Below are 14,242 nucleotides of genomic sequence, written 5' to 3'. Positions count from 1 at the left end.
TGAGATTTCCTTGCTCAGTAATGTCACAGAAAGTGCTGCATTAAAAAATAAGATAATAAGGCCCAGGTTGTGGCACACCTGATTGATTGCACATGTTGCCTGTGTTCAAGCCTCTAGTCACGGGAGTCGGGCGGTAGTGCAGCGGGTTAAGCGCACATGGCGTAAAGCACAGAGACCAGCGTAAGGACGCCAGTTCGAGCCCCTAGCTCCCCACCTGTAGGGGAAATCGCTTCACAGGCGGTGAAGCCGGTCTGCAGGTCTTTCTTTCCCCCTCTCTGATTTCCCCTCCTCTCTCCATTTCTCTCTGTCCTATCCAACAACGATGATGTCAATAACAACAATAACTACAACAAAACAACAAGGGCAACAAAAGGGAAAATAAATAATAATAAATAAAATAAATTTTAAAAAAGCCTACGGTCCCCACCTGAAGGGGGGAAGCTTTAAGAGTGGTGAAGTGGCTCTCTCTCTCTCTGTGTATCTCCCCGTGCTGCTTGATTTTTCTCTGTCTCTACACAATAAATAATGAATAGATAAGTATTTTAAAATATGGTGACACCATAGATTCATTTAAACTCAATAAATATGATGTTGATAACTTAGGCTACTATCTCTTTGTCTATCGTAGTATGAACACCACTGTGCACATGCATAACTCTCATATATATATTTGCTAATTCAACATTTGGGTACCTTTATGAATCTAACCCCAGCAAATAAAGTATTTATTGAGTTCCTTTTGTTTCCAAGACCCTGTTCTCAATGACTCGTCGATTATTTTATAAGATAGCACCAGTCAAAACTGCAGTAATTAGAACATCTCTTATCTAGATTTATTTTACAGATTATCTCTTAACTGTTTCATTCTATTACAAAACTCTGAAATAATGATTAACACATTCAGCTGACTTTATGATTAATTCTAGGATTTTCATTTCAGTTATACTTGGTCTGCTAATAGTAATCCTATTTTCTGAGAAAATATGCCGCTATCCCACCTCCATATTCCTGTGCTTATTCTTCTGATGACATTGACATGCCCTTTCTTCCATCCTATCATTCAGATTTCAATTTATATCCATGAATCCTTTTTTAATCACCCTCCATGGGTAGACTATCTATAATATTAACTCTGCCATATAATTTGTTGCAAAATAATTTCTACAAAACTGCTTGTTCTTTATATGAGTATGTATTTATCGTTATGGGTAGAATGCTGAGGAGGTAACTAAAATCAGTGAGATGTAAATTATGAGTATGAATTTAGAGAACCAGTAAAATGCAGAGTGAAGGTGCATGTAAGGCTGACTCCAAACTACGAGCATCAGATTGTTATTGATTTTTCCAGAGGTTCCCCCCACTAAAATAATAAAATTATAAACTAAAAAAAAATGTATCTGAAGTATAAACACAATGGCACATGAAAGAAAAGCATAATAAAGAATTTTAAGAAACACTTCTAGTGTGCATTTAGTATGAAGGTATTATTGTTATGTTTTATTTTTCAACAGGAGTAATTACTAATTACTGTTCTTAATAAATAAATTACACTGGGACCCACTAGATAGCATAGTGGCTATGCAAAAGTCATTAATGCCTGAGGTGTCAGGGTCTCAGGTTCAGTCCCTAGCACCACCTTAAGCAGAGCTGAATAACGCGCTGGTCAGTCAGCTGCTCTCTCTCTCTCTCTCTCTCTCTCTCTCTCTCACATACACACACACATTAAAATAAAATATTTTCTACAAAGAAGTAAAATGCACAGCATCTTTACAAACTTTGTGGCTTGATAAAAATTTAAGATCTAAGTTTTTTTTTCAAGTTTCAGTAATTTGGAATAGTGTATGTATTTAAATGTTTTACTGTTTGTTTTAGATGATCTTTATTGACTATATGAAATATTAGCATATTGCTTTGCTGTTTATTTTTTCAGCTATTTGAATGATTTGGACAGAATAGCACAACCAAATTATATTCCAACTCAACAAGATGTTCTCAGAACTAGAGTGAAAACTACAGGAATTGTTGAAACCCATTTTACTTTCAAAGACCTTCATTTTAAGTGAGTACCTTAAGAACATGTCTTATAAATCTGCCTATAAGCGCATTGTTGGAAATAGTAATAGTGAAAAAAAAATTTAATTACAATGGAAAAATCACAAAAAATTTTTCTGAGATGTTGGATAGCAGACTCTGTGGTAAGACAAGGACAAAAAACATTCTTAGAAATATTTTTCATTATTTTATTAGTAATTTAACAGTTTTTTACAAAATTAGAAGGTCCCATGGTTATAATTTCATACCCATACATGATATATAAAATTCATCACAGCCACAATGAAAGTCTTGTGCTCCAGCCCTAATAACTATGAAAAAACTTTTTTTAAGCAAATTGTATTCAAGTAACTTTCTTTGGCCTATATTTTTTCAGTGATTCAATTTTTATTTCTAATCAGAAAAATATGCAGTTTTAGAAACTGTTACCGTCTATCTTCAGGTTTGAAAAAGCTTTACCAGCATAATGTTTATTAATGAAAATATTGGTGGAGAATACTAACATTTTCAATTGTTTTTCATGAAAAAATTTTGTTCATAGTGAACTTGCACTGTTTTCCCTAACTTTTCATTTTATTTATTTATAAGATAGAGACAGAAATCGAGAAAGGAAATGCTGAGATAGACACCTGCAGCAATGCTTCACTTCTTACAAAGCTTTCCCTCTGCAAGTGAAGACGGGGTGGGGGGGGGGACTTAAACCCAGGTCATTAGGCATTGTAACATGTGCACTCAACCAGGTGCACCACCTCCCAGCCCTTGACTGCTCTATTTCATGATGAGAAATGTTCATTTAATTTATAGTGTAGTGAATATTAGGCTATGTCTTAGTAGAGAACCACTGAATTTAACCATTCAGAACTGGAGAGATTCAGTCTGGGTGCTAGCTCACCTGGTAGAGAGCACAGAAATTGCCATACATAAGGGCCAAAGTTCAAGCCTCCAGACCCTACCTGTAGGGGGAAACTTCATGAGTAATGAAGCAGTACTGCAGCTATCTCTCCTCTCTTTCTCTCCCCACCCCCTTTTCTTTCTCTATTTCTCCATCAAAAGAAAAAAAAAAAAAAAAGGATGTTATGCAGTCATGCAGGAACTGATCGATCACCTAGAGAGAACCTTGGTGACTTAAGAAAAAAAAAAAAGGAGTTATCTCAGTTCAGTCTGCCCAACTATAATCAAACATTGTATCCAGTGCCCGAATAGAGCTCACTTAGTAAACTGTTTAGCTTAATACATATGAGACCTTCCTTGCATTCTAGTCCTGACACCACATGGAATTAGTCTGGGACAACACCAGTGAAGATCCATAGACTGGAAACTAACAAACACTTAGAAGAAAATACTAGTGGAAGTCTTTTTTCATCTAAGTTTTATAAGAATCTTCAGTGACACAAGCCAAGTTGTGAAAACAAAAATAAACCAAAATTACATCAAATTGAAAAGCTTCTACACAGAAAAAAGAAACCACCACCCAAACAATGAGAATCCTAACAGAATGGGAGAAGATCTTTGCATACCATGCATCAGACAAAAGGCAGATAACCAAAATATATTAGGAGCTTACAAAACTCAGCAACAACAGAAAAACAAATGACCACACCCAAAAGTGGGGAGAATATATAAATAGAATATTCACCAAAGAAGAGATCCAAAGGGCCATATGAAAAAAATGCTCCAAGTCTTTGATTGTCAGAGAAATGCAAATTAACACAACAGTGAGATACCACTTCACTTCTATGAGAATGTCATATGTCAGAAAGGATAATAACATCAACAAGTGCTGGTGAGATTGTAAGGACTAAAGAATCCTTCTGCACTGCTGGTGGGATGTACATTGGTCTAAGCCCCATAGAGAGTAGTCTGGAGAACTCTCAGAAGGTCAGAAATGGACCTACTATATGACCTGGCAATTCCTCTCCTGGGGACATAGCCTAAGCAATCAAACACACTCATCCAGCTATTGCATTACAATTTGTAATAGCCAAAACCTGGAAGCACCCTAAGTGTCCAACAACAGATAAGTGGCTAGGAAAGTTGTGGTATATTTACGCAATAGACTACTACTAGGCTATTAAGAATGATAATTTCACCTTCACTTCATCTTGGAAGGCACTTGAAGTAATCATTTTAAGTGGGATAAACCAGAAAGAGAAGGATGAATATGGAATAATCTCACTCATAAAAACTGAAAAATTAAGAACGGAAAGGAGGAACACAAAGTAGAGCTTGGATTGGGTTTGGTGTATTGCACCAAAGTAAAGAATTTGGGGGTGGAGCTGGGGCGGGTACATGATGACGCAAGAGGATCTAGGCTGGGGAGGAGAGTGTGTGTGTGTGTGTGTGTGTGTGTGTGTGTGTGTGTGTGTGTGTGTGTGAAAGTGTATTGCAGAAAATTGAGAAATTTTACATATATGTCAACATTGTATTTACAATAAACCATTTATCCCCCAGTTAAAAAATAAAGTTTTATTTAATTCTGTTTTGCCAAATATAAAATCAAAAAATTTCTGCTCTTATAGTTATCATCGTAAGACAGCTTTTTTTCTGTAATAAGTTTGTTATACTATTTGGAATACAATTATCAGTGTTATGAGTTTGTTATGATTTACTTTTGGTCGTTAGAATCCTTGGCCTGTGCACTATTAAGTCAACAGATGTGAAATTCATTCTATTTTGATTAGGCCTATGATTGGTTGCACCCATACTGAATATGCACTAACTGTTTTTCTTGTCAATAAAGGATAACTACTATCCCCATAATATTAACACTGTATTCAATATTGTAAGAAGTCTGAAGATGCCTTAAATATACAAGTGGGTGTGTGTGTATAGCAAGTATTTCATTAGGTAGAAGAGATTTGATCATTAACAGATTTATGTATTTACCAGAGCCCCACCCAATACAAAGAAACAACTGTTCAACTGATTTCATACCAGTGAGTCTTAGAGTGGAATTAGATGATTCTTAGTATAAGTTAGCACATCTCAAAGTCTCCAAGAGCCCCTTTTAACCTTTCATCTTCCCTAAATAATGAAACCTGAGAAAACTTAAATTTATTCTCTATATAATAGTAGTAAAAAAAATCTCATCTTTTTATATGAAAAAAATTACTTTTATTATTAGAAGTTCAGAACTTGGATATAATTCCAATGTATATGTGAAATAATGAATAATCATTATTTGTATTTGGCTTTTCAGGGAAGTTGAAAGCAGTTATCACATTGGTGGTTATTTTGGGACTACTCCCTGATCACAGTGTTTGCTTTGCCATACTTGCAACCCAGGTTGAAGCCCATGCACAACATGGGAGGTGGTATGGCTCTGGAGCAAGCTTCTGTGATGTTGTGCCACTCTTTCTCACTTCTCTATAGGAATGGAATGGGGGTGGATGGAGGTATACCAGGGCAGTGAAATTGCATGTGTAAAAAGAAGACTTAAATTCCACCAAAAGAAAAAAAAAATTCTTCTGATCATTATCTTCAGCTAGCTCTAGGTAATGAGAATGATCCTTTATAATTTTGGTTCTTAGTCAGTTTTCTCTTTGACTCATAAACCAGTGATTCTCAAAGTGTGGTCTCTAGATCAGCAGCATTTGCCTGTGATTCTAATATGCACTAAATATGGAAAAGCACAAACGTAGATAAAGTGATCTTAATTTTTGACCAGCATATGAGTGAGCCTCACTTATTTAAATAAGTTGAAGAAATGTCAACTGTAGTCAAATCACTGATCAAATTAAATATATTAAATTCCCACAATATTAGATGTATCTTAACACAGAAAACCTAGTCCATTTTTGCTTGAAAGTGTTAAAATTATAGACTTCATTCATTCAACAAATGTATTTTTAAGTACTTGTATGTGTCCTCTTGGGGGACTATGAAGTGGCCAAGGCTTATTATTGTTGACAAAGTATTTGTCAGTAGATGACTGGGGAGGAAAAAAGGCAATATTAGGTCTAAAACAAGAATTCTAATGAATCTGGTAGTGTGCTAGCAATCTGTGCTATTCTTTGACATAAAGCTGTATCCCTCTCCTCTCTAGCTTTAGTCACATGTCTGTTTCCTCTGTGTGTAGAAGTTTAGTTGTTTGTTCCTCAGTTTAATCTCTGTCATTTTACTTAGGAAGAAAGAGAAACATTACTGTATCTGACACACCTAGCTTATAAATTTCTTCAGCTGACTGAGCATTCAAGTTTATCACTAACGACTTTTGCGTTTTAGCCTCCACAGAACTCAGTTTAGCCAAGTTTTTGTACCTTTAGTGCAGGGGCTATATTTCCTCCAATGTTCCATAACATATTCCTCATCTCCTTCTGAGAGGTTGTCAACAAATCTCAACAAAAATCTCTCAGCACTGGGTTCATGATGATATATTCACTAAGATACTTTTCTTTCTTTTTTTTTTATTGATTTAATAATGATCAACAAAGCCATAAGATAAGAGGGATACAATTCCACACAATTCCCACCACCAGGTTTCCATATCCCACTCCCTCCAATGGAAGCTTTTCTGTTCTTTATCCCTCTGGGAGTTTGGACACAGTATCATTATGGGGTACAGAAGGTGGAAGGTCTGGCTTCTGTAATTGCTTCTCTGCTGGACATGGGCACTGGAAGTTCAGTCCATGCTCCCAGCCTGTTAGAATCTTTTCTGTCATATTATTTACTTCTATCTAAATAGTTTATCCTTAATATCCATATTTCTATTCTATTCAGTGTTTTTAATGTGACCTATTTGGTTTGTTTTTCCATTAAGTCACTGAAGATTCTTCCAGTCTCTGTCATCAAATTTCAGTGTATTTATACTGTTGTAGGTACTTTTCACAGTAGTACCCTACTCTGAATATTAAACTTTGCTACCAGGATTCCCCCCAGAAAAATCACTAATAGAATCTGTTTATTTCAAGAGATTGAAATGGATAGAAAAGCCATAATTTGCAGACTCAGACAGAAGCTGGAAGTTGTTATCTTGAGAAAATTTTTTTTCCTCTGAGAAACCTAATTTTGCTCCTATAGATTTTCATCTGGTTGGATGAAGTCTTCCTACATTATCAAAGATAATCTCATTTCTGAGACATTCAGCTGATCCCAGATGTTTAACCACAGCTATAAAACACCTTGGAACAATATGTAGATTAGGATTTAATAAAATAACATGATAAACTAAAAAAATTAACACAGGAAACTAACCGCAGCAGAGGAAAACTATGGCTATGAAGTGGTGTGGGTTTTATTACTAGATTGATGAGTCAGGGAATATGTAGCATTTGATCAGAAATGTTATCCCAAATGTATAATCTTTTATGGTAAAGCTATTTTCACATTGCGTTCCTTGGCATTTTAATAGATAAGTAATCATTTCATTTTATTTTATTTTTTTTATTTATTCCCTTTTGTTGCCCTTGTTGTTTTATTGTTGTAGTTATTATTGTTGTTGTCGTCATTGTTGGATAGGACAGAGAGAAATGGAGAGAGGAGGGGAAGACAGAGAGGGGGAGAGAAAGAGAAAGGAGAGAAAGATAGACACCTGCAGACCTGCTTCACCGCCTGTGAAGTGACTCCCCTGCAGGTGGGGAGCCGGGGTTCGAACTGGGATCCTTATGCCGTTCCTTGTGCTTTGCGCCACCTGCGCTTAACCCGCTGCGCTACAGCCCGACTCCCCTCATTTTATATTTTATTCTTGTTTGGTCTTTATCACCAACGTGTGTTTGTGTGTGTGTGTGTGTTCCATTTTGATTTTATTATGTGATAGGCTCATTTTGTTATATAGTATACTTAATCTTCACAAATGATTTACTGACTAAAACCAATAGGATGAAATCTATTTAAATATAAGCTTAACAATGCTATTTGATGTATTCAGATTTGGTTTATAGGCCAATACTACTCTACAGGGAAAACTATTTTTGCCTGAGAATTAAATAGGAACTGTTTTAATTAGCACACCATCTAGATAAATGGACCTTTAAGAAATGTACACACTTTCCCAGTGTTTCCATTATATAAGTGGTTATTTCTAGGTTGCATAACTTAAGCTATGTGAATTTCAACTTTTTCTTTACTTAATTAGTTCTCTTAAGGAAAAGAGGGAATTTTTTTGTTGTTGTTGCCCTGTATACTGACTTGCATTGGCCCACTACTGTATACTTAGTAAAAATTTAGGTATTTTTCACTCTAAATCTTATGACTATTCAATAATATATTTTTAATCTTTTATTTTTTAATTTCATGTATTTAATTTAAATAACATGCTTGCCCCATCAGAATTTGACTTACTAAGCAGCTTTTTCACACCTGAAATACTTTCTCTGTTCTGTCAGAGTCCAGCTGTTTACCTCTAAGATGGATTGTTTTGTATTGGAGATAAGAGATCACAAGTCACAGTTGCAACTTTAACAAACTGAATATACTCTTATGTGTCTTTCCTAGTTGCTTCATGTGACTTCTCAGTGTTTACATAATGCATTTCATTCATTGTATTTGCTAAATGTTCTTCTCTAAGTTCATTTATAAGTTAATGAATATTTTGTTTGTGAAGAGCTTTTTTTCCATTTTGAGACACACTACCTTGAATTAAAAAAATAAAAGCCAGAAGTTTTCCTTTTATTATTTATTTGTTTATGTATTTATTTTTGAATTATGATGGCCCTAAACCTCTACTGGATCCTTCTCTGTACCACCACTAGAAATTTTCCTTTTATGAAACCAATTATGACATTATTTTTCTCCTATAAAACCCTTTTCTACTCTCTTCTCATCTCATAGTCTCCTTGCTATTTGGAATTTTATTGTTGTTGATACGTAAAAGTTTTAGCTTTGGAATACTTTGTGTGATTTCAATCCCATTATTTTTCCTCTCCCAGAATGTTTGATGTGGGAGGACAGAGGTCTGAGAGGAAGAAATGGATTCATTGCTTTGAAGGAGTAACTGCCATCATCTTCTGTGTGGCACTGAGTGACTATGACCTGGTTCTAGCTGAAGATGAAGAAATGGTAAGTTGGACCACTTTTTAAAAGATTGAACTAGAAATGTTGCCAAGAATTTTTCTGAGAAAATTCTTGTGAAAATTTCTGAGAAAAAAAAATCTTGAGAAATTCTTATTGATGCTTGAATTATTTGAAAGTTCAGGCTCTTTTCCCTGACTTTTCTGTTTGCTTACTAAAAGCAAGTATGTTAAAGAAGCATAATGGATCTTGGAAAAATAGCTGAGGTAAAGACTGATAATTAATTTTACCTGAAGCTCGTATGCTTAGTTGTACATTTCTTAGATACACAATCAATATGTTAATTATGTTATATTCAAAGACTCATTTTTCTTTTTGCATCTTCTAGTCAGTAACCATTGACCCATGTTCTACTTTGTTAGTATGCTATAATTTTCAGATGTATTTCAGTGTACCTTTAATTTGGAGAAAATTTAAAATTTATTTTTAATTACCTCTGTTATAAACTTTGGGGATAAAGATATGGAAATATTCATCTTTATCTTTGAAATTAAGTATATGCATTGCACCATCAAACAATGATTTTAGCAGTATACACTAGCAGTGCCTGTTTTGAAAGCACACTAAAAGGGCAGGGAGAAGGAATTGGTGAGGTTTTTTATTTTTTGGTTTCTGTTTTCTGCTAATGTGACATTATATTTAGAAGTGCTATATTAATTATGGTTTAGCTTGTTTAGTTTAACTTATTAATCTTTAAAATTCTTCTAGCATAATAGAAATATGATTGGCATTTCAACAGTGAGGTCTCTGGTCAAATTTTTCCACTTGGTATGCTAAGATTACAAAATCTTAAAACAGGATCTGACCAGACACACTGACATGTACTGGACACTCAGGTAGTACTGGGTGAATACAAAACATGAGATTGATTAAGTGATGATTAGATATTCATCTCAACTAATATCAGAGTGCTTGAATGATATAAATGTATTTTTGTGGTACAGTATTTCAGCTGACTAGATATTATTATTATTAAGATGTAATGCTTCCCCAGATCCTTGATATCAGTGGTAGACTATGTTCTTTTCTATTATAGAATCGAATGCATGAAAGTATGAAGTTGTTCGACAGTATATGCAACAACAAATGGTTTACAGATACTTCGATTATACTTTTTCTGAACAAGAAGGATCTGTTTGAAGAAAAAATCAAAAAGAGCCCCCTCACTATATGCTACCCGGAATATGCAGGTATTTTACTTTCACTTTTGGTAGATAATTTGAAAAGTCTCTCTGTCTCTGTCTCTCTCTCTCTCTCCCCTCCCCTCACCTCCCCTCCCCTTCCTATATACCTACCTACCTACCTCTCCTTCCTCCTCCCCACCTTCCTTTTTCCCTCAAAGAAAAGTAGATAATTCACCATATAGGGCATAGGCCTTGCCATGCAGCCCCAGAACCAAATGTGAAGATGTCATTGCACTAGTAGATACTTTCTAATCTCTCTCTGAATCAAAAAGCAGCCTGAGAGCAGTACAATCACGTTCCACCAAAAATAAGTAATTTTAGAGTTTGCTTCCACAGATATATGTGTCCTCTATATCTAAATATTCTGGAATCTGGCCAATGTAGTCAATGGATACATATTATTTACCTTTCTTTCTGTTAGAAAAAAAAAAAGGATCTATTTTCTGGATGAGATTTTGGTCAGTCTTATATTGAATAAATCATATAGTAAGTCTTCACAGCCTTTCAAAGGCAATGTCCAAGTCTGTGATATCAGTACTCCTGTATCCCACTCATGCAAGTGGGAACACTGAGGCTAGAATCCATTTCTTACGCTAAGTCTAAAATACTCTTGAACCCAGACCATTAACAATCAAATGACATTTAATAAAATTCTCATAGAAACCAAAAGAGCAGGTGTCTTCAGTAAATATCAGACTACTTATTATTAAATCCTATTGAGTGAAATGCAGAGTTATAGTGGATCTTTGAAAAGCCTGGGTTTGAGCAGCCTGGACCCACATGTTGAGAACTCTTATTCAGTTAATAAGCTGGAAACTATTTGGATATTTGGAAGACCTAATAAATTGCATCCCCTATAAGTGTCAAAAATAGAAAAATTAGGTATATCATAAATATTCAAAATGTATAAAAAACTTAACGCTACCAAAACTTATGCACACAAGCAGAAGGTTCATAGCACCATTCATAGTCAAAAGAAATTAAAACAAAAGCTTAGCCTCTGGATAGCAGGCTATTATTAGTCCTTGAGTTCAGAGGAGTCAAAAGTTAAGCAAGCGTTGTCCTCTGACCAGGGGTCAGCACCAGCAGTCTGCTGCTTAAGCCTCAGCTATATTTCAATTTAAAATTACTTATTTCGAAACTTTTCTTTGTGAATATCAGAGTATCTTTAGTCATCTTGTGCACTTTTATGAAACTTTTTATGACACTTATTTGAATAGAACAGAAACTTTATGGAACTTACTAGGATAGATGATTTTGTTCCTAATTCTGTTTGAAATTATTCAGAATCAAGGTATCTGCATACCAAATCCACTGCTCCTATAAGCCATTTTTTTAAATTTGCTTTATTTCTATCTTATTGAATATGACAGAGAGAAATTGAGAGGGGAGGGTGAGGTAGAGATGGAGAGAAAGATAATCATCTAAAGGCCTGTTTCACAGCTCATGAAGCATCCCCCCTGCAGGTAAGGAGTGGGCCCTCAAACCTGGGTTCTTAGCACATGGTAATGTGTGTGTTCAACTAGGTGCTTAGCACCCAGCCCCCCCACCACCACCCCCCGCTTTCTTTTTTAATTTAACATAAAGACACATGGGGACACAAATGGGGCTACAACACATTCCATGGTGTCAAGGGCTCAATCCCAATCCTCACAAATGGCTATATGTGTGTTATACTAGGTGATCTATCTCCTCATCCCCAGCTTTCTTTCTTAAACTAGCTTTTCATCAATATTTTTCTTAATTTCATACAGATATGTCACATATTATAAACCTCCTACTGCACACATTACCACTCATTGAAGTTCTTTTATTCACATATACAGGTTGAGGAATATATGCATAAATTCATTAATTTATCTCATAGCTCTGTGTTCAATAACTAGATACCCATAATATATTTAGCAAATTGTGTTGTACATTATACAAAATATATGCCCCCTAAAAATATTTTTATAAGGTCATATGAGCAACTGTGAGGCTATATAACATTTTTTATAATATGGTGGTGCACTAGCATTGCTATAATTTTAGGGTTTGTTTGTTTACCAGGCTACTAATTAGCTCTGGCATACGGTAGTACAAGGGATTGAACCTGGAACTTTGGAGCCTCAGACATGACAGTCTCTTTGCATAACCATTATGCTGTCTACCTCCTTATATTTTTCTAAATAAAATATTTTAAATATAAATATATATATATATATGTTTACTTTCTAGTCTTTAAAGTGTAAAGTAACTTTGAAAAACGGGGGGGGGGGGGGTAAATTCCTGGAAATATACATCTTACCAAAATACAAAACTGAAGAAATAGAAAAGTCTGAACATATTTATTACTGCTAAAGAGACTGGATCAGTGAATAAAAACCATCCAATAAATATGAGTCCAGAACTAGAAAGTTTAATCTATGATTCTCCTAAATATTTAAAGAATATCAATCCTTTCATTCTCTTTTAAAAAAATTAGATACTGCCAAAATAATTTGAAAAGGCTAGTGTCATTCTCCTGACAAAATTAGATAAGGATAACACAAGAATGAAGAGTTAGAAGTCAGTACACCTCATGAATATAGATGCAAAAATCTCCAACAACATATTAGAACTGAAGAGTACATTAAAAGTATCATACACTTTGATTGAGATTTATTTTAGAAATGCAAAGATGTTTTTAATTTCTGTGATACACTACATTGCCAAAATGAAAGGATAAAGTCATAGCCATAGCAATTCCAGTAGATGGAGAGAAAATATTTGACTAAATCTAACATCCACTGGTTTAAAAAAAAAAAAAACAATTATGACAAGAAAAGAAAAATTATTCGTCTAAGACTAAGAACAAGACTAGAATTCCTCTTGTCTTTAATTAAACATAGTATTGTTAATCCCTAACCATATCAGTTATATAAATGAGACAAGGAAAAATCTTCTACATGAGAAGGAAAGAAATAAAACTGAAATATTACAGATTACACTATATTAAGGAAACTCCAAAGACACCAAGAAATGTGAATTTCTTTTATCATTTTTATTACGATGTTAATAGTTTACAGTACAACACAGGGGTACTATTTCTCATTTCCCTGTGAAAGTTCTTTGCAGAACATTCTCACCCACAACTTAGGACCTTTTACATCATCATGTGACATGACCCCAAGATTCTCTTTAGCCCCACCCTATACCACTACACCCAGAGTCTTTCGCTTTGTTGTTGTACACCACACCCAGTCCAAGTTTATCTTGCTTTCCCTCTCTATCTTTATTTCTTTTCTCTTCCCTTCTTTCTTTCTTCCTGTCTTTCTCTTTCTGGATAGGATGGAGAGGAATTGAGAGAGGATGGGGAGACAGGGAGAAAGATAAGACACCTGCCGACTTGCCACTTGTGAAATTTCTTCCTTCATATGAGGATCTGGGAGCTCAAACTCTGATCCTTGTACAGGTCCTTGCTCTTAGTACTATGTACTCTTAACCAAGTATGCCCCCCTCTATCCTTACTTCTTAAGTTCCACCTATAAGTAGTATCATTAAGTACTTTTCCTCGTTTTGGCTTATCTCACTTAACATGATACCTTCTAGTTCCATTCAAGATGAGACAAAGGAAATAACTTTGTCATACTGAACAACTGAATAGTATTCCATTGTGTATGTATACCACAATTTTCTTAGCCATTCATCTGTCATTGGATACTTGGGTTGCTTCCAAGTTTTGACTAGTACAAATAGTCCTTCCATCAAAATAAATAAATAAATCGCATATATATATATACAAATATACATATATGATACATATTTTTTGTTTCCTTTGGGTAAATCCCAAGAGAACAATTGTTGGGTCATAGGGTAGGTACTTTTCTAGTATTCTGAGAAATCTCTAATCTCCAGACTCTTTCCCACAATTGGACCAATGTACATTCCTGCTAGTAGTGCAGAAGTGTCTGTTTTTCCTGAATCCTCTCCAGTATTTGTCATTGTCCTTTTTATGATGTTATCAGGAGTTCACT

At 34.9% G+C, this 14,242-nt stretch overlaps 1 protein-coding gene across 1 annotated transcript in view; it reads left to right on the top strand.

Moving 5' to 3' along the window:
- Nucleotides 1-14,242, top strand: part of GNAI1 (G protein subunit alpha i1) — a 75,883-nt gene that overhangs the window by 58,930 nt on the left and 2,711 nt on the right. The window contains exons 5-7 of the mRNA XM_007536323.3: nt 1,931-2,059; nt 8,919-9,048; nt 10,097-10,250. Coding sequence (XP_007536385.1) covers nt 1,931-2,059; nt 8,919-9,048; nt 10,097-10,250 — 413 coding nt within the window. The remainder of the gene's footprint in view (nt 1-1,930; nt 2,060-8,918; nt 9,049-10,096; nt 10,251-14,242) is intronic.

The sequence above is a fragment of the Erinaceus europaeus genome, chromosome 8 (assembly GCF_950295315.1).
Source record: "Erinaceus europaeus chromosome 8, mEriEur2.1, whole genome shotgun sequence".
NCBI lineage: Eukaryota > Metazoa > Chordata > Mammalia > Eulipotyphla > Erinaceidae > Erinaceus > Erinaceus europaeus.
The sequence above is the reverse complement of the archived record's forward strand: the minus strand, read 5'-3'. Positions and strand labels throughout refer to the sequence as shown.